Below are 27,225 nucleotides of genomic sequence, written 5' to 3'. Positions count from 1 at the left end.
ACACTAGTTGAGCTTCTAGTACATGAGATGCCACCCTCGGGTTTCCAAGACATGGTAAGAAGATATGCATTTTTAGCTGTATGAAGTCTGTTAATTTGTTTTATAGAGCAGCCTAAGAACACAATGCCCCCAAATTGAAAATGAAAATTAATTAGTGATGCAACAATATTTTACATATAAAGCTGGTAAAGACAGGCAAAATGTTGGCAATGTATTGAATAATCCTTTTTTAATCTCAGGAGGTCCGCATCTTATTCTGTGTATTCGTCCTTTACTACTCAACTTGTGGACTCACAGTTGGGAGCTACTTATACTGAACTTGTGCTCACCCTTCTGCTACTTTTAGGCAGACGAATAGTTGAGAAGTATGAATACACATTGAGTACATATGCCTGTGATGCTTGCTCAGACAGTGTAGCAGGGTTCTGTTAATTTGACTTTGGAACAGGGAATGCTTTTTGAACATGCATTGAAGTTTGCCTGCACAGCCTAGAACCTGAATTCACAAAGGCTAGGTGGTCTAATTGGAAGAACGACACCACAGTTGTTGTTCTTGATATAGTGGACCAATTATGGAGGCTGCCCAAAATCAGTGGCTCCAACAGATGGAGCAAACTAAAATAATAAGGTAATCTTTACTCAAAAGAATGTTTTATATTATCCACAATATCAAGAGACGTTAACTCTGCCTTGTGACCTAAAAAGGAGTGAGAAATATAGAAAATATTACTTCTATTGAGATGCTTATGATTCTGTGCTGTCATTTTCCCATGGCTTTTCTGATGAAGGCATTGCAGTGTGGCAACAAATGATGTGGTTTCAGGCTTTAAAGGAATAATGAATGAGGATTATTGAATACAGTTTTACATTGTCTAGAGCCAAACCCTCACTGAAGGAATCAATAATATCGCCTTAGTACAGGGTTGGAATCAATAATATTACTATTGTATAGGAAGGAGAAGAAATCTCACAATTGTGCAGCTAAGAACCCCAGTTTCACTTCAATAAGACAGTCAGTAGGCTTGTTGATTCTAAGAGGAGGAGGTTTTATTCTAAAGACACTGGTGGTCATTCTGACCCTGGCGGTCTTTGACCGCCAGGGCGGAGGACCGCGGGAGCACCGCCGACAGGCCGGCGGTGCTCCAATGGGGATTCCGACCGCGGCGGTAAAGCCGCGGTCGGACCGGCACCACTGGCGGGGTCCCGCCAGTGTACCGCGGCCCCATTGAATCCTCCGCGGCGGCGCAGCTTGCTGCACCGCCGCGGGGATTCCGACCCCCCCTACCGCCATCCAGATCCCGGCGGTCGGACCGCCGAGATCCGGATGGCGGTAGGGGGGGTCGCGGGGCCCCTGGGGGCCCCTGCAGTGCCCATGCCACTGGCATGGGCATTGCAGGGGCCCCCGTAAGAGGGCCCCTACATGTATTTCACTGTCTGCTGCGCAGACAGTGAAATACGCGATGGGTGCAACTGCACCCGTCGCACAGCTTCCACTCCGCCGGCTCGATTACGAGCCGGCTTCATCGTGGAAGCCTCTTTCCCGCTGGGCTGGCTGGCGGTCTGAAGGCGACCGCCCGCCAGCCCAGCGGGAAAGTCAGAATTACCGCCGCGGTCTTTCGACCGCGGAACGGTAACCTGACGGCGGGACTTTGGCGGGCGGCCTCCGCCGCCCGCCAAGGTCAGAATGAGGGCCACTGTGTTAGAATATGAAAGAGGAGAACAGTTTGAACTATTAAGGCAAATATGTAAGGTATGGTGAATTTAACAATCCCAACATCTGTGTTGGGAGTCAGATGAATGTGGCCCCTAAAGTGAACAGCATTGTTGTGAGAAAGCTAGCAATCTTATCACAAAATTTAAACCACTGGTCAGTATTGTTAAATGTAACAATGCTGCCGTTATTAAAGGCATCATTTGTTTTGAGGACTTAAGATTGACTGTGTGCCAAGCATGTTTATGATGTTTGATCCTAGATCAGACAGGGGAATGGCGGAGGATAGACCACAGGTAGTTTGATAAAGTGATGGTTCAAAGGAAGTAATTTGAGGGAGTACTTTACCTCATACATAATTACATAACATTCTTAATTTTTAAAGAGAAAATACGATTTCTCTCATAAAACTAAAGTCATACTATAATATAATATATAACTATAGTCATATCATAAATCAAAAATATATAGCACTTACTGTTTCCATATCATGAAATTTGGCTTTTAATTGTAGGGTTTCTTTTTCTAATTCATGTAACTTGTCAGACCGTGCTCGGGTTCCCTCTAATTGATCTTCCAACATGGCTTTTGTTTCAAGGAGTACTTGATTGTCTTCTTTTAACTCCTTCAGAATATAAGAAAGCAAGAACATCAATTTTATTGACATATTTAATATACAACAAAGTGCACAAGCCTCAGGCACTGCTATCCTGTCATAATTAGACGTAAGACATGAATAATGGTTAGTAAAAAGCAAATGCAGAAAGAGACAATTCAAAAGATACAAGGCAAAGTAATCAAGACTTATGTCCTGGTCTTGGATAGCACCTGACCAGGGGAGGGAAGTCCAGGTGGAAATACTATCACCAGGACTCCAGGGCATCTCACAGATGGGTTTTCCAAGGAGCAAGCACCTGTTCATGTCTCAGAGCCACACAATTAAGAGGAGAGGGCTTCTGGTTCCCCATTGCTAGGCAATGTCTCTCTCAGCTAGCACCAGCCCCATACACACCAAAGCACTCATGTATGAGTTTGCATTTGTGCAGGAAAACTAGCTTGGGAAAGGGCAGTCTCGGCCTCATCAGGAACTTTAATTGGGAATCTGTGATGTTCCCCCAGAATCTTTTATAGTCAGACAGCCCCAGTAGCAATGTGACATCTCAATCACAATTGAAAGAACTCTCTACCCATTTTCCACAATCTTTCAGCTATGGGAGACACTTTGTAGATACCTGAATTGTATCAGGAGAGATTGGATGCAGATGGCCACCTCAGGGGAGTACATAAGGGTATGTTGTCAATCTTCAACAGACAGATACCCCACATCCAACTGCCACACTGGTGCAAAGTAGGACTCTTTCAAGTAACTAAAACCCACGCCCTAAGGTAACTATAACTCACGCCCTCACCATGCACAGTTGTCTCATCAATAATTTTCTTGCAGATGTTGCAGAAAGATGGAAGATGGCGTAGAATATGTCTTCAATGATATAATATGTGGCGTATTTAGCTGTGCATGGCAAAGGTGCAAGTTATAGTTACCTTAGGGCGCAAGTTTTAGTTACTTGAAAGGGCCAACCCCCCTAACCACCCAACCTGATGCTGTGCACTGCCCTTTACGCATGCACGGTGGAAGCTGGCTGCTGCCTCCCTGTGAGAGAGAGGCTGTATCTGGGGGTAAGAATGGCAGTCAGAGTGTCAGTCTGACAGTGCATACATCAGTGTTTTAGTGGGTGCATCAGTATGTGCACAGGCCTGTAAGTGCGTGAATCAGAGTGTTAGTGGGTACGTAAGTGGGTGTGTGACAGTCTGAGTGGGTGTGTGAGTGAGTGTGTAACTGTCTGAGTGGGTGCGCGAAGGTCTGACTGGGGCTGTGAGTGAGTTCATGAGGGTCTGAGTGGCTCTGTGAGTGGGTGCGTGAGTGTCTGAGTGGGTCTGTGAATGGGTGCGTAAGTGTCTTGAGTGGCTGTATGAGTGGGAGAGTTGATTGCAAGAGAGACAGAGAGTGGAAGAAAGTGAGAGGGAGAGAGAGAGAGAGTTTTTTAGGCTTTGATGTCTGATATACTTAGAATGAGTTATTTGTCTCCAATTTAAAAATAAAAAAATGTATTTGTTTTTTTAAAATATAATATTTTAAAATAAATAAATATAAAAAAATGAAATGAGTCCAGCTGCACTCGAACCCCCAAAGCTCAGTGTGCAGGTGATCTTTACACTGAGGTATGGGTTTTTTTAAATTCTCTTTTTTTCCAGCCCTATATGGGCTATCTAGGACTGCCCCTCCTAATTAATTTATTCACACACACATATATATATATATATATATATATATATATATATATATATATATATATATATATATATATAATATATATATTTATTTAAATAAAATACACTTACGGGCTACCTGGCACTCAGGGGGAAGCCTTAAGGCTTCCCTCGCAGTGACATTGCTTCAGCAAGCAAGGAGCTGCTTTGACAGCATTTCCGTGCTTGCAGAAGCATTTAGGGCCAGATGTAGGAACCGGTTTGCATGTCGCAAACTGCGAAAAACGCAGTTTGCGACATGCAAAACGGCCATCGCGATGCTGATTCACATTTTGCGAGTCAGTACCGACTTGCAAAATGTGAATCCAATTCTCAAATAGGAAGGGGTGTTCCCTTCCTAATTGCGACTCGCACCGCGATGTAGAATTGCTTTGTGACCGCGAAAGCGGTCGCAAAGCAATTCGCAGTTAACACCCACTTGAAGTGGGTGGTAACTCATTCGCAAACGGGAAGGGGTCCCCACGGGACCCCTTCCCCTTTGTGAATGTCGCTGAAAATATTTTTTCAGAGCAGGCAGTAGTCCAATGGACCACTGCCTACTCTGAAAAAATTAAACCAAATGGTTTCATTATTTTTTTGAATTGCAACTCATTTTCCTTTAAGGAAAACGGGCTGCAATTCAAAAAAAAAACCTGCTTTATTAAAAAAGCAGTCACAGACATGGAGGTCTGCTGTCTCCAGCAGGCCACCATCCCTGTGAGTGCAGGGACTCGCTATGGGATCGCAATCTGCGACCCACCTCATTAATATTCATGAGGTGGGTCTTTGCGACCCCATAGCGAGTTGCAGAAGGTGTCTGAGACACCTTTCTGCATAAAATTTTGCGAGTTGCAAATTGCGAGTCGGTCAGACTCGCAATTTGCAAGTCGCAAAATTGTAGTTTCCTACATCTGGCCCTTAATCTCTGTCCCCTGCACGCACAGGGGACAGAGATAAAAGCTTTGAATTGTGACAGTGGGTCCTGCTTTGCAGTTCCCGCTGTGAAAACATCAAATGATTGTTGTGGCTTGGCTTAGCTTGGGAGGGGGCGGGAGATGCCCCCACTCATATTTTTAATAATGAAAGCCCTGGGGAAGCGTCAGTCCCCAGGGCATCGGGGAAAAGCGGGGGGCTGTGGATCCCCATGCATATATAGTAAGGAAAGCCCTGAGAAGGTGGTGGTCCCCAGGGCAGAGGGGGGCCATGGGCTCCCCCGCATCTCTAATAATGAAAGCCCTGGGGAGGTGGCGGTCATTAGGGCAATGGGGGGCCACGGGACCCCTCGCATTTGTATTAATAAAAGCCCTGGGGAAGTGGCGGAGCCCAGGGCGGCAGGGGGAGCCGCGAGCCTCACACATCTGTAATAATGAAAACCCTGGGGAGGTGGCAGTCCCCAGGGCAGCAAGGGGTGAGGAGGGGGGGATTTTAGGCCCCTCCGAATATATTGTAATGAAAGGCCTTGGGAGGTGGCGGTCCCCAGGGGTGCTTTGGGAGGTGGTTCCATTGGGACCCCCTTCCCCGCCACCAGGGCTAAGGGGTCAGGGTGTCTCTAGCCTGCCCCTTTATTTTTGTGTGTGTGTGTTAGAATTATGTGGAGATATTAAAAAATGAATCACTTCACCACATGCAAACAGACCTATTGTTAGCTCTGCAAGTTGTGTCTATTTTGACTTAGTTAGCATGCATTTTTTTTGCATTGCAGCCTTTTTGCCCCCTGAAAGACAGTGGAGGAAGTGTCCCACAGGATTAGGTGAGAGACACTATGCTAATTTGTTCCCATTATTCAAACTGTGCAAGTAATAAGTAACCATATTTGAAGCTGCATTTATTTGCCAAGGCAAAAGGTAGGAATTCCAAAAGTGATGACACTGGAAGTGCTGAATATTTTACTTTACCTAAGTTTGCAGTACCCATAGCAAACAGTCCTGGTAGGTTACCAGTTAATATATAGGTGAATTCTATCTCTTTACACTGGCTGGCTCCTCAGCTTTGGGACTGGTCTCCCTTGGCATTTTTTTTCCATCCAAAAATTCTGATGTAGACGATTCTGAATGAAATGTAGTCCAAATAGCAATGACATGATCGATGAAAGATGCCTGTTTGTCCCTGTGCCCTAAAGTAGCCAGACGCAAGAGTGCCATATATTGGCTCAACTCCACGGGTCTTAAAATGGACTGGTTGCATAGGGGTGTGCCAGAAGAACAAATTACTTACCTTCGGTAACGCTTTTTCTAGTGGATAAAATAGCTACCTGTGGATTACTCACCTTATGAATTCACCCATGCGCCAGCATCCAACGGAAAATCTTCTTTCCAGCTCTCAACGTCGACGAGGACGTCACAATTGCACGGCTCCACGCGACTCCATCTGACGTCACCGTGCCAATAAGAGGTCCTCGCCGGTGTGCTGACGTCAGGTTCACCCATTTTTTACGTACCTTTGAGGCGAACAGCTGAGAACCGACCCCACAATAACTCCAATAAATACATATATACATAAAACTACCATGATGCAATATAATCAAAACCATCATTTCTATATACAGGAAAATACATAAATATATACATACACCTATACAACCACCTATCTTAATGTAACCAGAAAGGCAACGGGGAGGCGGGTGGGGATGTGAGGAATCCACAGGTAGCTATTGTATCCACCAGAAAAAGCGTTACCGAAGGTAAGTAACTTGTTCTTCTGATGGATTCAACTACCTGTGAATTCCTCACCTTATGAATAGAGTCCCAAAGCAGTACCGCACTCTGAGGTGGGAGCCTGACTGGTTACACCAAGAAGTCCTGCAATACAGAACGCGCAAAATGGCCTTCACTCCTAACCTCCGAGTCCAAGCAGTAATGCTTCGCAAAGGTGTGGAGGGACGCCCAGGTTGCTGCCTTGCAAATGTCCACCACTGGAACCGCCCCTTGCCAGGGCCAAAGTAGCAGACTTAGCCCTGATGGAATGGGCTCTGATACCCTGAGGAGGAACTTTCTTTGCCAAGGAGTAGCAAATATTGATACAAAGAATGACCCACCTGGAGATTGTTCTTTTATGGACTGCTCTGCCCTTCCTCTGTACAATATACCCCACAAACAGCTGGTCCTCAGGGCAAAAGTCTTTAGTCCTTTCAATATAAAAACTAAGCACCCTTTTTAGGGTCCAAACGGTAAAGCCTCTCTTCCTCCTTCGAGGGGTGAGGAGGAGGGTAGAAAGATGGAAAGGTAATGATCTGCCCTATATGAAAAGGAGTGACAACTTTTGGCAGGAAAGCCATCCTGGTTTTCAACACCACTTTATCTGGGAAAAACAAGGTAAAGAGAAAGAACTTGAAGATCACCAACCCGCCTAGCCAAGGTTATAGCAATGAGAAAAACTGTTTTAAGCACCAGAAATCGTAACGGGCAAGAATGCATGGGTTCGAAAGGTGACCCCATTAAAAAGGTTAAAACAAGATTTAGGTCCCACTGAGGCACATTAAAAGGAGAGGCAGGAAACCTATTAACTAAACCCTTCAAAAACCTAATCACAATAGGTGATTTAAACAATGAAGGCTGATCTGGGAGGCAAAGAAAGGCTGACAGAGCAGCCAAATAACCCTTAACAGTAGCCACTGTACAACCCTTCTTTGCTAATTCTAGAGCAAATAATACAATATCGGAGAGGTGGGCCCTCACAGGATCAATTTGCTTTTCTCCACACCAAGCCACGAATTTTGCCCTCCTGCCGGCATAAACAGTCTTAGTGGAGTGTTGCCTGGCCGATGAATTAACATCCACTACATCTGGTGGGAGAGAAAAGGAACTCAGGTTGCTCGGTTCAATCTCCAGGCATGAAGGTGCAGGCTCTGGAGGTGGGGGTGTAGAACCTGCCCCTGCGACTGTGGGAGGAGGTCTGCCCTGAGAGGGAGACTGAGCGGAAGTCACAGCGAGAATTGGAGAAGGTCCGTGTACCACACCCTTCTTGGACAATCCGGGGCTATTAAAATGACCTGAGCCCGATATTGGCGAATCTTCCTCAGAGCCCGAGGGATCAAGGGTATGGGGGAAATGCGTAAAGCAACTGGTTGCACCAAGCTATCTGAACCGCAGACCCTAAAGCTCCTTGCACCGGATACTGGAGGCTGCAGAATGACGGGCAGTGCACGTTCTCCCAAGTGGCAAACGGATCTATCCCTGGAGAACCCCACATCTGAAAGATGTGCAGGACCAGATCTAGATGGAGACGCCACTTGTGATCGGCCGAAAAATGTCGACTGAGAGTGGCCGCACGTACGTTGAGCGCTCCGGGCACACGATTCGCTATCAAGCAAATCCGATGGTTCTGAAGCCAGGACCAGAGATGCAGAGCTTCCCTGCAGAGAAGATACGACCCTACTCCTCCCTGCTTGTTTATATACCATATTGCAGTAGTGTTGTCCATCAGAACCTGAACTGACTGACCACGAAGGGACGGGAGGAAGGCATTGAGAGCCAGACGTATCACCCGCAATTCCAACAGATTTATATGAAAAGTCTGTTCCACTAGAGACCAACGACCCTTGATCTCCAGGTCCCCCAGATGAGCTCCCCACCCTTGAGTGGAAGCATCCGTCATGACCGTGGCCACCGTAGGCGGCAGTGAAAACGGCCTTCCTTGAGAAAGGTTGCCGTCCACAGCCCAGCATCGTAGATCTGCTGCAGCATCTCTGGAGATCGTTATCGACTCCTCAAGATCCCCTTTGTGTTGAAACCACTGCCTACAGAGGCACCATTGGAGAGCCCTCATGTGCCAACTTGCATGAGTGACCAACAGAATGCAAGAAGAGAACAGACCGAGCAGACGTAGTACCTTGAGGACTGGAACAACCGCTCCATTTTTAAACATCGGAATCAACGCCTGAATGTCCTGAATCTGCTGAGGCGGAGGATAGGCTCGATTCAATGTAGTGTCCAGTACTGCCCCTATGAACAGGAGGCCTTGAGAGGGCTCCAGGTGAGACTTGGGCACATTTATCGTAAAACCTAGACTGAACAACTACTGAGTTGTCATCTGCAAGTGATGCAACACAAGCTCTGGAGACTTGGCTTTGATCAACCAATCGTCCAGGTAAGAGTATACCGATATCCCCTTCCGAGACTTGCTGCTACCACTGCCATCACCTTCGTGAAGACTCGGGGTGCTGAAGTAAGACCAAACGGAAGGACAGCAAACCGGTAGTGCTGCAACCCCACCACAAACCGGAGATACTTACTGTGCAACTTGAGGAGAGGGATATGAAATTAAGCATCCTGCAAGTCGACAGACCCCATCCATTTTTCTGTGTTCAACGCCAGAAGTACCTGTGCCAGAGTCAGCATCTTGAATTTTTCCTCTTTGAGGAACAAATTCAGAATCCTCAGGTCTAGGATTGGTCTCAAATGACCATCCTTCTTGGGGATCAGGAAGTATCTTGAATAACAAACCGACCCCTTTCCTGCTCTGGAACCAACTCCACCACACCTTTTGACAATGGGACCTGAACCTCCTCCTGCAACAACAGGAGATGGTCTTCTGAGCAAAATGAGGGACAGGGAGGGATGGGAGGAGGAAACTCCTGAAAAGGGAGAGCATATCCTTTTCTCACAATATTTAGAACCCATGAGTCTGATGTAACTAACTCCCAGTCGTGGAGAAAAAGACGTAATCTCCCCCTACAGGAGAAGTGTGGTCAAAAATGGGGAGAAAACTAGGGCTGCTTCCCTTGCTGTTGTCCTCCAGAGGAAGAGGATGATGCAGGATGCTGCTGGGTGGCTCCTCTTATCCTAACCCTCCCCTGCCCTCTAAAGGATCTATACAGGAGGCTGGCACGGTGTTGGATAGTGGATTGGACTGCTCCTCGCCCAAACCCCCTAAACCTCCGAAAGGAACTGAAAGGGGTAGCACAAGAGGCTTGCAGACCCAAAAACTTTGCCATGGCTCGACTATCTTTAAAGCGCTCTAGGGCAGAGTCCGCTTTATAAACAAACAGTTTCTTTACATCAAAGGGCAAATCCAATAAAGTAGTCTGTACATCCGAAGAAAACCCAGAGGACTTCAACCAAGCGTGCCTCCTGGTAGCAATAAATGTACCCATTGCCCTGGCCACCGAGTCCGTGGAATCCAGACCAGACTGGATTAATTGTTTTGCCGCAGCTTGAGTATCAGTTCACCAAACTGTTACTGTACATCCTGAGGTAGGTCAGGAACCATAGCCCTAGCGGAGTCCATCACGGCTTGGACGTATCTACCAAGAACACAGGTAGTATTCGCAGCCTTGAAAGCCATGCTGCAAGAAGAGAAAGTTTTCTTTGCTGATTGCTCCATCCTTTTGGATTCTCTGTCCGATGGAATCACAGGGAAGGAGCCTGGAGTAGACCGTGTAGAGCAAGAGGCCTGAACAACCTGAATCTCCGCGGTAGGATGTTTCGATAAGAACCCCGGATCTCCAGGCACCACTCTCTACCTTCTTGCCACAGATCTATTAACAGCAGGTGGCGATACAGGCTTCCTACAAAGCTCTAATATGGGCTTCTTAAGAGCATCGTTGAATGGAAGCATAGGATCCGCAGAAGTCGAAGAAAGGTGCAGGACTTCTGTCAAAATGTTTGACTCTGCAGCAGGCAATGGAAGATCTAAAAACTTTGCCGCCTTTCTAATCACCGTGTGGAAGGAGGCCGCCTCCTCCGCGAACTCCCCCGGTGAAGAAAGGTCCCATTCCGGGGAAGTGTCAAGCCCACTGGCTGAATCCAGTCCTTGATATTCTCCCAAGGGCTCCACAATCTCCCCCACCTACAACAACTGCCTTTGTTACTCTTCCTCTTCTAAGAGAGTCTCAAGGCCTTTCTCCGTGACCTCAGTCTGGCCTCTAAACTCGGCGTCGACATAGAATTGGCCCGACGTCAATGACACTGGCTTCAACAGGTGAAGACGTGGAACAGGAGAGGAAGGTTGGCTTCGGTCGAATCCATCTCTCGGATCCGGCACCGGAGTGGATCCCAATGGCGCCATGGACTCTTATGGCTCCACCATCGGCGTCGACTGGGCGATAAAATTGGTGCCATAGGTCTGAAAGGCGATGTCATCGGAACCACAGGGCTTCGAGGCAACGTCATCTGCGTCGGTCCAGCACCCTCAGCCGGATAGAAGGGCATAAACGTCGCCTCCTTGTATAGAGCAGGGGAGCCCAATGAAAATGCCAACTGATCCGTGGGACCAGCCGGTGCAACAGCAGGGCCACAGCATTAAACATTGAGAACATGGCATTTAAAAATGCCACCGGAGCCAGGAAGGCAGGATACCGCTGGTCTCCATGTTGCACCTGTGCTTGCTGAACATCGGGATCATGAGCAGCAGGTGAAAATCGAGGACTCTCCGGAGGTGCCACTACCTCTAAGACTGACGGCGCCGGAGAAGCCTGAGGGCTCTGAGGTTGTGGAGGCACCGTCGGACTCACCTCCCAAGTTGCACAGTGCCGTCAAGATGGAGACCTTGATCTTGACCGGGTCCAAGCCGAACGACGCCGAGTGTCATGACGCCGCCGTTTCGTATGTCTCTTCGAAGATGTATGAGAAGATGATCTATGATGACTCTTATGCCCCTTCTTCGCCTTGGCCAAAAATAGTTTGGCCTCTCTCTCCTTCAGAGCCTTAGAATTCATGCTCTGGCAGGAAACACACTCCTCGACATCATGCTAAGAGCTCAGACACCAAAGGCAATCATCATGAGGGTCAGTAACTGGCATGCGACCCCAGCACTCTTGACATGGCTTGAATCCCAACTTCCTAGGAGGAAACATTGTAACTAGAAACCGATAGAAACTAGCAACAAGATGGAACACCTCCAACAGTAGCGAGAGCTAGGAGAAAACCGTTAGCGTTGAAGGCACAGAAAAAAGGGAACTGGCATCAGCACGCCGGCGAGGACCTCTTATTGGCACGGTGACGTCAGACGGAGTCGTGTGGAGCCGTGCAACTGTGACGTCTTCGTCGACGTGGAGAGCTGGGAAGAAGATTTTCCATCAGATGCTGGCGCATGGGTGAATTCATAAGGTGAGGAATCCACAGGTAGTTGTATCGATCAGAATGGTTAGTGCCTGAAGAAATGTGCATGTTAAGGTCTTGCATGGAAGATAAACTTAAAAAGTGCATGAGTGACTGCCATACGATTGCACGAGATCTGTTATATCTGCATTATACCTTACAACTGTGAACATAGCCTGACTCCATTTTGTAGTTGTACAAATTATCAAACAATGCTAAATGCATTTGCTCATATTAGTGTAATTATGACCTGCTTCAGCCATGTTTAATTGGTAAGGCTAACACTGCCCATATCAAATCCCCGTTTCTGATGCTGAAGCTCCTAGCATTTTGGCTCTCGAGCAGTTAGTGAAATAACTGAAGACTTTGTTCATCCAAAAGTTGTTTTCATCTTCGTTTCTAGAGATGGTTGTTCTCTCATTCTCATGATCAGAGTTAGGCACTGCCTATTTTCCTTGTGTGAAATCTTACCCTATGTCCAATGATAGACATTTGTGCTTAGTAAAGCATAAGGTTGGGTCATGCCTGTACTTGTTGAGCTTGTTTGTATCAATAATTTCAGGGTGACCTACCTGTGCGACTGATTCTATAATTGACATACTATTAATTTTTCTATTGTCAATCAGGCTTTCAAACTCTGAGCAGCGTGCAGCTGGCTGGAAATTACCTGTAGTTGGCCAGATGCTGTTGCCTGAAGTTGGGTTACACCTCCACACAACAGCTGGAAGTACCAAAGGTAAGGCAGGGGATTCTCAACAGAGAGTCTGGGTGGAGGACAGTCTTGTGTTATGCTCAACGCACAGATAGGTGAGCAAGATTTAAAATTTTAAAATGTGAGTATGACTGCATTTATTGTCCACTATAGATACATCCTCATTGTTTAAATTTAAAAGTTTTAGTCTGGGCAGGTGACAATAGGTAAAACTGGATGTGTAGGTATGGAGACCTGTGAGGTAGAAGTCTGCATGAAGTCCATGGTATAAAAGCAGGAGGCTGAGGAAGGGGAGGCAAGGATTGCCTACATACCCAATGCAGACTCTGCTGAAAGTGGTACACTGGTTCATCTGCCTCAGGCCTTCTGCAAGCATCAGTAGACTGTGAAGAAAGCTGTTCCACTTTCAAAGGGAACTGTGCACAAGCATGAATGTTCTCTCTGATCCATTCTCCCTAGGAAGCAGATTGGAAGAGGTGTGAAACACACCCTGCCCCTTCTTACCTTCTTTTTCTACCTCCTCCATAGGATGATCTGTAGTACAAGGCAGTAGACCACCTAAATATGTTCACAACTGTAAATGAGGGTGCAGTAAAGAAATGAGAGGCAAAGAATCTAAACTGATGAAGACCCAACCTAAATGGACTTACGTCTATGTAGTGTACCATTGGTATGGTAACAGCATGCACAGATATGTAGAGAACTGGATTAATTGCACTAATGATGATGGTAAGAAATCCTTTCCAGAATGTGTCACCTTTGAAATTGAGTGCTTGAATAATCTTAAGAAAAGACTTAATGAACTACAAATAAACCTATTTTAGAACCGTGGCTGGCTTTCCAAAATTGGTACAACAAGGCCATCAATCTGAAATTTAGTTTTGAAGCACCCAGGCACCTAGTTCCACTACTACCCGCAGTAGTCTGAGACCAACTGTTACACAAAAGGCTGGAGTCCCTAAGTATGTACACCTGGCTGAAATATGGGCCTCTACAACTAGGGCTGAGGGCAGCAAAGACTTCAGTGGCCGACCTGATGCCTGATCATAAGTTATAAATGTCACTTGTCATTTCTCCAAAATATGGGGCAATACTACAAAGAAGAAGCACAAGCTGTTTTGGAATGCTATAATCCTAACTCGACTGATGTTAATCAGTTCCAATGGGTCATTAAGCTGGCAGAGGTAGAAGATTAACTGGTAATCAAGCGAACTGGCCAACAACCACCCCCAAATGATGCTGCCCTAATTGCTACTAGCAATGTTTTGTTGAATTCTGGCCCGCTGATACTAACTGGACCAAGCTTAATAACTGTAAGCTCTCACTGATTTCCTTGATTGTCAACATGAATTTTGTATGCATTGTAAATGGTACAGGAATGGCTCACAAAGCATTCGCTGATGCTTCCGTTCGAGGAGTGTTGTTGAAGGTATAAAAGCAATTGAGAACAACATGTTTTGGTAGGCAAAACAAAAATATCTCAGAATTAGTTTTGGCAGCAAATCACTGAGAGGCTATCAAGAGAAAGAATCGACTGAGTTTAATTTGATAACCAATGGCATTATACGTAAAATCCTTCCAACAAATTGTCAGAGGGAAGGGCTGGGGAGTAATGAGGAGCAGGTTAGACAGGCAGGTGAGAGTGTGGGAAGGAGTGAGAGGGAAGGGGAGAGTTTAAGCTGCCAGGGAAGTTGTCATTTTCCAGCTATGGTCAGCTACGGGCCTGGAACGGACACTGTCCAAACCTACCCCAGGGCTCATGTAATAAACCTGAACCATTTACTTTCTCCTCTTGCACCACAGAATAGATATCTAACCCTGTATATTAGAAATAGCTGTAAGTATGAGGTGTCATTAACCCTTTTGCTGCTCGGCCTTTTTCAGATAGAATGGTAATCCCTTTTTAGCTATTCATGGTAGTGCGCTTAGGCTGCCATAATTTTTTTCCACATAGATATCCACACAAAATTTGTGTCCTTTTATTCCAACATCCTGGAAATTCCAAAAGTACCTAGGGTTTGTGGATTCCCCTAGGGGGAGAACTAGGAAAATAGCCAAAATAAAGAAACATAGAGAAAAAGTGCTTTAAAAAATCTATTTTTTTTTATTGCTGTAAATGGCATCAACGAAAGGTTTGCTGTGTTAAAGTCACCATTTTCCTGGCTATCAGGAGCATTCAGAGCTGAATAAAAAATTATTTATTTTACCACAGTTTTGGCTTTTTTCAAAGAGGCATCTGGTTTTTCCTAACTTTTGTGCTTTCAACCTACTTCCACTTTGTGATGGAAACCAGGGTGGAACACAAGGGTGTTCCGGAAAAGCTATACATTTCTGAGAAGTAGACAACATTCTAAATTCAGCTGGGGGTCTTTTGTAGATCCTTCAAGGTTTTCCTAAAGAAACTAACAGTTGACATAAAAAGAATATTGAAAATGGATATGAATAAACGGCCTTTTGTGACTTCTTTCACACTGTACTCTACTGTGTTTTACACAACCCTACTCTAAGGCACTCTACAGTATGTCACCCTACTCTACGCCACTCCAAGCCACTGTAGTCCACTACCTTCTACTTCACTCTACTTCACACTACCCTGTTGCACTCCACACCATTGCACTATACCCTGCACCACTGCACTGTATGCCACTCTACTATACTCCACTTCAGTCTAAGCCACTATACTTTACCCCACTTCACTGTACAACACTGTTCTCTACCCCACTCTACTCTACCTCACTTCACTGTGCCCCACTTCACTCAATGCCACTCTACTCTAAACCACTGCACTCCACGCCACTTCAAGTCACTCACCCCACTCCACTGTCACTGTATTCCATTCTATACCACTGTACTCTGTCACTGCACTCTACGCTGCAACACTGCACTCTACAAAACTCTACTGTATGCCACTGCACTCTACCCCACTTCACTGTACCCCACTACACTGTATGCCACTACATCTACACCACTCTACTCCAGGGCACTCATACAGTATAACACTCTTCTGTATGCCACTCCAAGCCACTGCACTTCACTACACTCTAAACCACTCTATTCCACACTACCCCACTGCACTGTACCCCACTCAGTCTACTCAATGCCATTTGACTATAATCCACTTCATTCTATGCCACTCTGCTCTACACCAATATATTCTACCCCACTTCATTCTCCCCACCTTACTCTGTCCCACTTTATGCTACCCTACTTCACTGTACTCCACTCTACTCTATGTCACTCTACTCTACGTCACTTTGCTCAATGCTACTATACTCTACACCACTGCACTCTACCCTGTTGCAATTTATGACACTCCAAGTCACTCAGTTCCACTCCTCTGTATGTCACTGTACTCTACTCTATTATACTCCACTCTACTCCACTGCACTCTATGTCACTGCACTCCACTCTGCACCACCTAACCCTATGCCACTCTGTTTGCCACTATACTCAATGCCAGTGCACTCTATCCCACTTCACTCTAGCCTACTTCACTCTGCACTACGTCACTCTAACACACTTCACTCTATTCTACTGTATGCCACTTTACTCTACACCACTGCACTCAGTATCACTCGACTTTGACATTTGAAGCCTTTGTACTCCACTCCTCTACACCCCACTCTACTCCCTTCTACTCTACACCACTCTACTTTAAGCCACTACACTCGACACCACTCTACTCTACTACGTACCAGTCTACTTTACGCCCCTGTACTCTATTCTGCATCACTCTACTCTACTCCATTTCACTCTGTCACTCTACTGAATGCCACCCTACTCTACCCCATTTCACTCTACCCCACATCACTCTACGCCGCTCTACTTTATGCCACTCTACTGTACGCCACTCCAAGCTACTGTATTCTACTACCTTCTTTTCCACTCTACGTCACTGTGCTCAAGTTCACTCTATGCCACTGCTCTCTAAGCCACTGTACACTACTCTACATCATTGCTCTATATGCAACTTTAATAAATGCTACTCTACTTTACACCACTCTTCTCTACTCTATGCAACTGTACTCTACACCACTCTACTGTACGCCACTCTACTCTACCCTAATTCACTCTACCCTCAATTCAATCTACCCCACAGTTATAATTACCGCCTGACCAGAACTTCAAAGAGAGTGTTGTAAACTTGCTAGGCAGCACATTACACTCTGAAGATCCACATAAATGGTTTATGCCATAGCATTTTTCATGTGTGTTTGTTTTAACAGAAGATATTTAAACCAGGACGGAAGTGGTTAAATATGTGCATCAAGGTAAAAACCAAATGAAAAGATATTGGGCCAGATGTATCAAACATTTTTGCATTCGCAAACGGTGCGAATCGCAAAATTCAGTCGTTTGCGAATGCAAACACGCCTTTCAAGATTTATGAAAGGCATTTGCAGTGCAATTTCAAGGAATCGCTAAAATAACGATTCCCTGAAATTGCAACTCCTTTTAGAGAATCGCGAATTGCGATTCTCTAAACAGGAAATCACAAATAGGGAATTCCTATTTGCGATTTCCAAAGCACATGTATCAAGCATTTCCTAAATGCGAATTGGGCATTAAGGAAATGCAATTACCAATCGCAATATCCAATTTGGTGGTAAGCATGTGCAATTTTTAAATTATAAATGCATTTTTTTAAATGACATGTAGCGCACACATGCCCCTAGGGCATGTGTGCACTTCACATGTCCCTAGGGCATGTGTGTGCTTCACATGTCCACAAATATTTTTTGGGGGTTCATCAAAGGGGGCTTAAGGCCCACAGCACCCTGGGGTTTGCATTACCTAATTTGCGAATTCCTAAAAGGAATTCGCAAATTCCGAAATGCAAAACCATTTGCACCTATGGGCCTACAGGCCCATAGGGATAAATAGAGTCCCATTCCCTAATTGCAATTCCGTAATAGCAATTGAGATTTTTAAGAAATCGCTATTACCGAATTACAATTTTCATACATCCCATTTTGCATTTCTTAAATAGCGATTTCTTAAAATTCGCTATTTAAGAAATGCAAACCGGGAGCTTGATACATTTGTCCCATTGTGACTTTAAAGATTTGTAATATGTGAGGCAGTAAAAAGTGTTTTTCTGCTGTCAAATTTACAGTACTGTAGTAATAAACTTGAATGTGACCTGTGTGTGTTTATTAGCACAGTTATTGCTCCAAGTAAAATGAATTAACAGGCTGCATTTAATTTCACTGCCATCCAGACCTTTGAAAACAGATAGTGTGGCCATAGGCGGCCAATATAAGGAAATGAAATTATTTGAAGTGGGGGAACGCGAAAGAAGGCCTAAAATAAGACGAGGTGCAGCATTTTGAAACAATTGTACTGAGTTGGATAGCCCAGTACGCCAAGTTACAGAGAACTGCAATATTCATTCTAAGGGAAGATTATATATAGACTGTATCCTCGTTGGGCAACTATCAACTGAAGGAAGGGGGACAACCTGTTCAGATGGCAGAAACAGGCAAATGCTACATTGGTGACGTGCAGATAAAGAGAGTTGGCAAAGACTACACTCAAGTTACAGGCTGATGATACAGGAACCAGATGATATCCTGGTTCGGTGGTCCACCACAGGGTTGACCGTACTGAGGACGACCCGCTGTAGATTAGCATCTCTTTTTTGTCGTTATTGTGTTTCAGGGAGTTAAGCTTCATCCAAAACCTCACTCCAAACATTCAGTCTAGGAACTTAGATAAAACCTCATCCAAGTTGACACTGAAAGAAACAATTTCTGGTTATTGCCTGCATGGGTGGGACATTGAAAAAACTCCAAATATAATGAGACACTAGAGTTGTGATATGAAAACTGAACAAGACAGACCTAACTGATGAACCTTGCAGTTTTCTACAAAACACAACATCAGTGTCCTTGTGAGTGCATCACAGCAGATATATAAAAACTGTTGTTTACGCTATTACTCTGCTAGTCCTTCGTCAATTCACTGAGATTGTTATTCAAGCAAGTATCTCCTATATTATTTAAGCAGGCTTATTTTACATATATCACCTTACCAAATATTATGGTAATCCATCCCTAATACATATCAGCATATTGATGTATATTTAACTGTCCCTGCTTAATAGTTACGAGTTCAAGGTTTATAGTCTAATATTGCTCCTCATATTCACCTTACAAAACACATTCAGCCTAAAGTCTATTGAGCTGCTTATAAAGAATATTCGCTTTAGAGAACAAGCAGCTGAGCAACAAACTGGGGTACTAGGTAATTCAGAAATCATTTCTAATGTGACTGTTTTCTAAAATGTGTTACACATCAACCTATAACACATATTTACCAGCCAGGAAAGCAGAAGGTTGCCTCAGTTGGACTGAAAAGAGTTAAGGTTTAGTTGGATGTTCCCTAAACCTACAAAATCACTTTACAGCAGCACAAATACCTTGACAGAGATTCCCCAAGCGTGTACATTCTTGGTGGTCTGAGCTGCAGCCAATTAATGTTTTAACTCTGTTACTGTGTAGTTGGTGGGATTTGTAGAAACACAACTCTATAAAAAAGGATGTCACTCCAATATCTTTGGAAAAAGTTTAAACAGAATACTTGAAGCATCACAATTTTATATCCAAAATAAGAATATTTGGACACACATTAGTTGGTAAGTTTGTTTTACACATGTTCTTATTCTTATTTGTTAACATATATTTGTATAAATTGGTTATATGTTCATAGTACAAGAAACACTCTGCAAACATGGCACATATCCAGAAAAGCAAAGTGAAGTAACTATAACCCAATAGGTCAGCAAACTAGAGTGTTGACCTGTGCCACAATTTGGCGTGTGCAGGATAGTACACCAGCAGTCATCATGGAGGAGGGAGATTAGAGAGGGATAGTTGGGGCCATCATGAGGCTCATAGCAACACCACTGGCATTTCAGCACTGAAATGGTGTCTGGCTAATGGTGACTCTCCCCAGCTTGTCAGCCTGATTAGGTATTGTGTCAAATCAAACACCATTGAGTCCTGGGGTATCGCAGCAGAACATTTAAACATCCCCACGTTACTCTGGGGACTGTTCCCCCTGTGATGTCCCTGAATTTTGCCAATGTCGCCTCCGTGTCTTGCTTGGTCATGTCTGCCTCGTACTTCAAAGTTGTCCATGTGCAATTGTTTAGCGAGTATCGGCGTTAGGCTGAGGAATTTATTGCCCATTTTCTTTTTCAGGGATTGTGGAAAAGGGCCCAGGGGGCAGTATTTCAGGCCTAGCAATGCTACTCTGATTAGAATGTGTTAGAAATTGGCACCCTGTCCAAGTAGGTAACACAATCCTAGTCAGGGTAAGTCAGATACACAACCTAAATTAACCTGTGCTCACCCTCTGGTAGCTTAGCACAGAACGGTCAGGCTTAATTTAAGAGGCAATGTGTAAAGTATCTGTGCAACACTTAATTACAGTAACACAGTGAAAACACCACAAAAAGACTCCACAGCAGTTTAGAACAACAGAGGATATTTATCTGAGTAAAACAAGACCAAAATGACAAAAATCCAAAAAGTAGAACTCAAGAAACGATTTTTGAAAGATTAAACTGCAATGTGCTTAGAAGTCAATTGTGCTAGAAAGTTACTTGAGGCTGCACTAGACCGAGGTAAATCCAAAATTCAGGCAACCGCGATGGAGGGCAGGTCGCTTACAAGACTCATGTAGGGCCCGCTGGAAAACTATCTTGGATGGAGCAAGCGTCAGCTGTGAAGACTTGATGTGTCAGTTCCGATCCAGGCAGTCGTGTAGATGCGTCATCATCGAACCTCACAGTAGAAACCTGCATCGGCATCGAACCCCTTTTCATGTATGTGATGCCTCACCTTTGAGCCACTCAGAGATGTCCTTGAATCGGTGCTGTGTCATCGTCGAACCTCGCAGTTGGGTCCTGCATCTAGTCGAATTGGCAATGTGTCAATGGGCACTGCTTTGGTTCCTAGCTGCGCAATGGCCTCAATGCATTGCTTTTTGTAGAAAACAGCTGTCGAACCCACTTCTGAGGCCCAGGACTGGAGTAGCACCTCAAGCAAGGGAGGACCCATAGTTGGCAGAGTCCAGCAGCTGAAGCAAAGTTGAAGGAAGTCTGTGATGGCCCTGAGACTTCAAAAACAGGGTGCAAGCCAGCAAGCCCTTGGAGAAACTTGGGATCAAGGATGTAGAGAGTAGGTCTAGTTCTTCTCACTCCCAGACAAGAAGCAGTAATCAGCAGGCGCACACAGCAAAGCAGTTAGCAAAGTGGCAGTCCCTCATACAGCACAGCAGCTCTTCTTCCAAGCAGAATGCCCTTGGTTCATGCAAAGTTTTGATTTGGAGGTGTTTGGGATCCAGCACTTATATCCAGTTGACCCTTTCCTTCCCTGGCTCCAGACACTCTAAGGGGCCAATCAGCTCTTTGTGTGAGGACAGACACATCCCTATTCAGGTGTAAGAGTCAGGTCCTCCCTCCCATCCATCCGAGGAAGACCCATCAGCCTGGTGAGGGCCATCAGGATGCAAATGTCACACCACAGCTCCCTTTGTTTGTGACTGTCTAGAGGGAATGCACAAACCCCAGATGTCACCCACCCGCCAACTTTCTAAAAGTGGCATATTCAGACTTACAATTTAAAATCCAACATCATCATAAATTATGATTTTAAATTGTGAGTCCAAACTCCAAATTTTTGTTTTGTCCTATTTGGACGTTACAGTAGTGAAAATAAATGTAATAGTACATAGCAGCTTCAACTGGGGCACCTGCGACGTTTATGTTTGTAAGTGGTTCCTGTTTAGGTTTAGTTTCTGTAAAATGAGCATCATGGCCTACCCAACCGGAGTATTTTCTACAAGTAAGTCAGTAAGCGTTACCCAGCATGTTTTAAATGCCCCGTTAGTATTGTACACTAAGGCTACGTGATGGACCACGGGTTAAAAGTTTCCAGCAACCTTGTGTGTCTTTGGCAATGCGATTGTTACTCATGCATCTTTGTGGAGATGCCCTTGTGCTCCTGCACATCAAGAGCGCACCACCTGAATCTGCGGTAAACGCAGTGGGGGCTATTTGGAAAGCTGCCCATCATCCTGTCAAAAGGCGGGAAGACTTTTGCCTACTACGAGGGTGGGTGGGGCGTGGCCCAGCAGGCAGAGCTTACAGGTGATTTATAAAGGGAGAACCCTGCACTCTGTTGTCGCTAGGAGAGGAAGATAGAACCCACTCGTCACAGTCAGATTTTGCGCCAGTGCATCATCAATTCACCTCCACGAAGGATTCAAGTTGTTTTTCTGGTATGGAATCTCGGAGGGCACACACGTGTTTTGCCATTAAAATTTTTCTTTTTTATAGTTTTTCACTACCAGAGCAAGTTAAACTTAAAAGTACATGTCCCACTTTTTAAATACACTGCACCCTGCCCTTGGGGCTAAATAGGGTTTACCTTGTGGGTGACTTTTGTGTTATAAAAAAGGAGGTTTGGGCCTGGCAAATGGGGGCACTTGGAAAGTCGAAATGGCAGTTTAAAACTGCACACACATGCTCTGCAGGCACTAGCCATGTTTAAAGGGCTAATGTAGTGGGTGGCACAATCAGTGCTGAAGGCTGACTAGTAGCACTTAATTTACAGGCCTTGCGCACATACAGTGCACTTTACCAGGGATTTACAAATAAATTACATATGCCATTTGTGGATATGCCAATTGGAGGTAGCTGGCTCTCTATATACTATATAAAAATGAAATATAGTCCCTCATTATGATATTGGCGATAAAAATCACCTATCGCCGGGGCGCCGGCCAACAAAAGACCGTCACCGCAGCTACCAGCCGTCAGCCAGATTATGACCACAGCCGGATTTCCGCCAGAAGAATGGCAGGAATCCGGCTATGGTCATTCCAGCGGACGGCGGTAAGGTGGCTGCTGCATGCCAGTAGACCAACGCAGACCGTATCATGACCCATGATACGGCCTGGCGGTGTTCTGCAGGCGTACGCTGCTGCTGGCAGCAGCGCCCCTTCTCCTGCCGGAGGATCCCCTACATCAGGTAAGTTTGGTGTGTGATGGGTGTTGTATGTGCGTGCATGTATGGATGTGTGAGTGCATGTATGTTGTGTTGTGTGAATGCGTGTGTGCTTGTATGTATGTCAGTGTGTGAATGGATGTATGCATGCGTGGGTGAATGTGGGTATGAGTGTGTGTATGCGTGTGTTTGTGCATGCATGAAGGTGCGTGTATGTAGTGGGGGTTCTGGGGAGGAGCGGGGGTGGCTGGAGGAGTCTGAAGAGGGACGAGTCTGGGGAGGGGAGGGGGGGGAAGACCTCTATCAGTGACAGGGAAGGGATTCCCTGTCACTGATAGTGCCTACCACCATGGTTTTCGTGGCAGTAAGGTTGCCACGAAAACCATAGCGGTAGACGGGTCATAATCCCGAAGGTGGGCAAGTGACGGCCACCGGGCTGGAGACTGAAGTCTCCAGCCCGGCGGTCATTACCACAGTGATGGACGGTGTGGTACATTGGCAGTTTGGCTTTAGCCAAACAGCCAATGTCTTAATATGGAGACAAGTACCGCCAGCCTGTTGGCAGTACTTTCCTCCAGATTAACGCCATCAGCCCGGGTCATAATGACCCCCATAGTGTGCACAGAGTCCAGGGGTTCCCCAAGTGGCTTGACAGAGGCAATAATATATAATACTAATGCTCTATTTGTGGTAATGTGGTCAAGCAGTTAAGCTTATCAGAGGGTAGTGTTAAGAATTTGTTGTACACACTCAAGCAATAAATGAGAACACACACTCAATGACTTAGCTCCAGGCCAATAGGCTTTTATATAGAAAAATATTATTGTCTTAATTTATTTTTAGAACCACAAGATTCAAATTGTCGGTAAGTACATTAAATGTAAGATACTTTCATTGTATAGGTATAGTTAGGACCTTGAAATAAAACAGTAATGTACACAGTTTTTCATAAAATGGCAATAAGCTATTTTAAAAGTGGACACAGTGCAAAATTCAACAGTTCCTGGGGGAGGTAAGTACAGTTAGGTTAATGTGGTAAATAAAGCACTTACAAGTTCAGTGTCTGGGGCATAGGTAGCCCACTGTTGGGGATTCAAGTCAACCCCAAACACCCAGCACCAGCAACACAGGGATGGTCAGGTGCAGAGGTCAAAGAGGAGCCAAAATAACATAGGCGCCTATGGAGACAGGGGGTGCTCCAGTTCCGGTCTGCTGGCAGGTAAGTACCCACGTCCTCGGGGGCAGACCAGTGGGGTTTAGTAGAGCACTGGGTGGGGGGGGTTTCAAGTAGGCACACAAAACACACCCTCAGCAGCACAGGAGCGGCCAGGTGCAGTGGACAAACAGGGCGTCAGGTCTGTAATAGGATTCTATGGAGGGACCTGGGGGTCACTCAGACTTTGCAGGCGGGGCACAGGGGGGCTTCTCGAGCCAGCCACCAACTGGACAAGGGTGAGGGCTGCCTGCTGGTCACTGCTGCACCGGTGGTCAGTTTCTCACGGGCCTGGGGGCTGTGGGTGCAGTGCTTCTCCAGGTGCTGGATATCTTCGTCCCGGGCAGTCGCGGTCAGGGGGATCCTCGGGATTCCCTCTGCAGGCATCATCGTGGGGGTGCACAGAGGTTAGCCCAGGTTGGACACATCGTCAGAGTCACCTGGGGATCCTCTCTGGGTCGTTGGTTTCTCTGGACACAGGCCAGGGGCGTCGGGTGCAGAGTGGTGGGGACTCACACTTCTAGAGTGAGGTGAGAGTCCCTTTAACGATGGTGTCTTCTTTATTTGATTGGACAAGTCTGCTGTCCACAGAAGTTCTTGATCCTTTGTAGTTGCAGGGCAGTCTTCTGAGTTGGGAGAGGTTGCTGGGCCTGCAGGATGCGTCGCTGGTGCAGGTTCTCTGAAGCTGGAGACAGGCCAGTAGGGCTGGGGCCAAAGCAGTTGTTGTCTTCCTTCTTCTCTGTGGGGTTTTTCAGCTAAGCAGTCCTTCTTTGTAGGTTGTCAGGAATCTGATTTCCTGGGTTCAGGGTTACCCCTAAATACTAAATTTAGGGGTGTGTTAGGGCTGGAGGGCAGTAGAGGGTGGCTACACTCTCCTTGTACTCCCTCCATTTGGGGAGGGGAGCACATCCCTATCCCTATTGGGCTAAATCCTCCAAACCAAGATGGAGGATTTTCCAAGGAGGGGGTCATTTCAGCTCTGGTGGGGGCTGTGTCCGCGGGGCGGGCATCTCCACTAGCTGGAGTGCCCTTCGGCTCTGTAACGCCAGGCTTAATCCTTCGAGGCTCAAAGGGGGAGGTGTGAAGCACCTCCACTCAGGACAGGCTTTGTTCCTGGTCACAGAGTGCACAGACACTCACCCCATGTGGCCAGAAAAGTGTCTGGGAGTGGCAGGCTGTCAGAGACCGGTCAGCCTAGCACTAGCAGTTGGGCTGGTATGCAGGGGGCATCTCTGAGATGCCCTCTGTGTGCACTTCTCAATAAATCCCACACTGGCATCAGTGTGAATTTATTGTGCTGAGAAGTTTGATACCAAACTTCCCAGTATTCAGTGTAGCCATTATGGAACTGTAGAGTTCGTTTTTGACAAACTCCCAGACCATATACCCGGTATGGCTACCCTGCACTTACAATGTCTAAGAATTGACTTAGATGCTGTAGGGGCATAGTGCTCATGCAGGTATGCCCTCACCTGTGGTATAGTGCACCCTGCCTTAGGGCTGTAAGGACTGTAAGAGGAGTGACGTATCTATGCCACAGGCATTGGGTTGTGGGCATTGCACTCTGAGGGAAGTGCCATGTCGACTTAGTCTTTTTCTCCCCACCAGCACACACAAGTAGTGAGGCAGTGTGCATGTGCTGAGTGAGGGGACCCCAGGGTGGCATAATACATGCTGCTGCCCTTAGAGACCTTCCCTGGCCACAGGGCCCTTGGTACCAGGGGTACCTTTTACAAGGGACATAACTGTGTGCCAGGGCTGTGCCAATTGTGGAGACAAAGGTACCATTTTAGGGAAAGAACACTGGTGCTGGGACCTGGTTAGCATGATCCCAGCACACTTTCAATCAAAGCTGGCATCAACAAAAGGCAAAAAGTTAGGAGGTAACCAAGCCAAAAGTGGAATTTTCCTAGACCAATGTTACCATGTTACCATGTTTCAGAGTACAGAGCACCTGCGCGTTAGCAGTGGTTAGCAGTGGTTAGCAGTGGTAAAGTGCACAGAATCGTAAAGTCAACAAAAACGAATTCAGCAAAAAGTGGAGGAGGAAGGCAAAAATTCTGGGGATGACCCCTCAGAAAGGCAGGTCCAACTGAGTGCATTCTAACCTGCATATCACTTGCCCCAGAACTCCACTACGTTACAGTGGGGCAGGCCCATATAATGTGAAGAAGGTGTACGGCATCTTGGGCAATTTATATCCAACGAGTGTTGCTAAATTGCTTTTCTTTCTTCTAGTGAGTTTGAAAACACGTGAAATATCAATACTCCTATACAAGTAGAACATGTGGACTTCCTCTGAGGTGAAAAATTGCATAAAAGATCACCAGTGAATATGTAAATATGTTGGCAAGCTCAACACATACTGGTTTGGGTTTTTCTGTCGCTGTATGTAATATTTGACAACATTCTCTGCTTGACTCTGTAACTCATGAATTTATTTGAGTGTTTTTCTATATAAATGTTAGTGATCAGAAGCAAAGAAGGAATCAAATAAGACTCCTATAGGTCTCCATAGCTCATCTCTTTTGCTCCATCCTGGTAGGATACCTTTCTTTCAAGCTTGTAAGGTTCAGATGCATGTTATCAATTGTGTAGTATTATGTAATTTTTATGTTGCACTTTGAATATTCGGAGATTCAGTAGGACATACTTGTACTCTCCTGTACTGTGGTTGGTGGCATTACTTGAAGTATTTATTACAGCGCCATGAATCTATGTATGTCAAGGAACTGTGCAGGAGACTTCCCTTGCAGAAATGATACACTGTCATATTTATTTTATCCTACAAAATCTTACTATTCCTGACCATTTCTGAGCTACCGGCTTTCATACTATCCATTTTATAATAAGTTACAGATATCATATTGTGGATGATGGTTATTTCTGCGCCTATAGGCAAACTTTTACAAACTTTGTTCAAGTATCCTTTTAAGGTCCATAGCATCAGAGAATTGGATGTGCAAAATGTAAATGAAAATGTTGGGACTTTTTTTTGTTAGGGGAACAGAGGGATCACGTGTCTTTATTGTTTAGTGCTCTAGATACATGTTCACACACATACATACACACGTTGCATGCACGCACACACACAACACACGTAAGCTTTTGGTTTTAGCAAAGTGTTTGTTTTAATTCATATTCTGGAGTCTGCATGAGTTATGACGTATATGATTTATAATATAGGCACCACCAAACTATTGGTTATTTATCATAAGTATCACCAATGT

General features: G+C 45.6%; 1 protein-coding gene across 2 annotated transcripts in view; it reads right to left on the bottom strand.

The window, feature by feature from the left end:
* The window catches only part of CCDC88A (coiled-coil domain containing 88A), a 1,055,351-nt gene that overhangs the window by 585,389 nt on the left and 442,737 nt on the right, over positions 1 to 27,225 (bottom strand). For both annotated transcript variants that reach the window (XM_069234179.1, XM_069234180.1), the window contains exon 11: positions 2,190 to 2,336. In XM_069234179.1, the coding sequence (XP_069090280.1) occupies positions 2,190 to 2,336 (147 nt within the window). The remainder of the gene's footprint in view (positions 1 to 2,189; positions 2,337 to 27,225) is intronic.

This window comes from Pleurodeles waltl, chromosome 5 (assembly GCF_031143425.1).
Source record: "Pleurodeles waltl isolate 20211129_DDA chromosome 5, aPleWal1.hap1.20221129, whole genome shotgun sequence".
Taxonomy (NCBI): domain Eukaryota; kingdom Metazoa; phylum Chordata; class Amphibia; order Caudata; family Salamandridae; genus Pleurodeles; species Pleurodeles waltl.
This window is presented reverse-complemented; position numbering and strand designations above follow the sequence as displayed.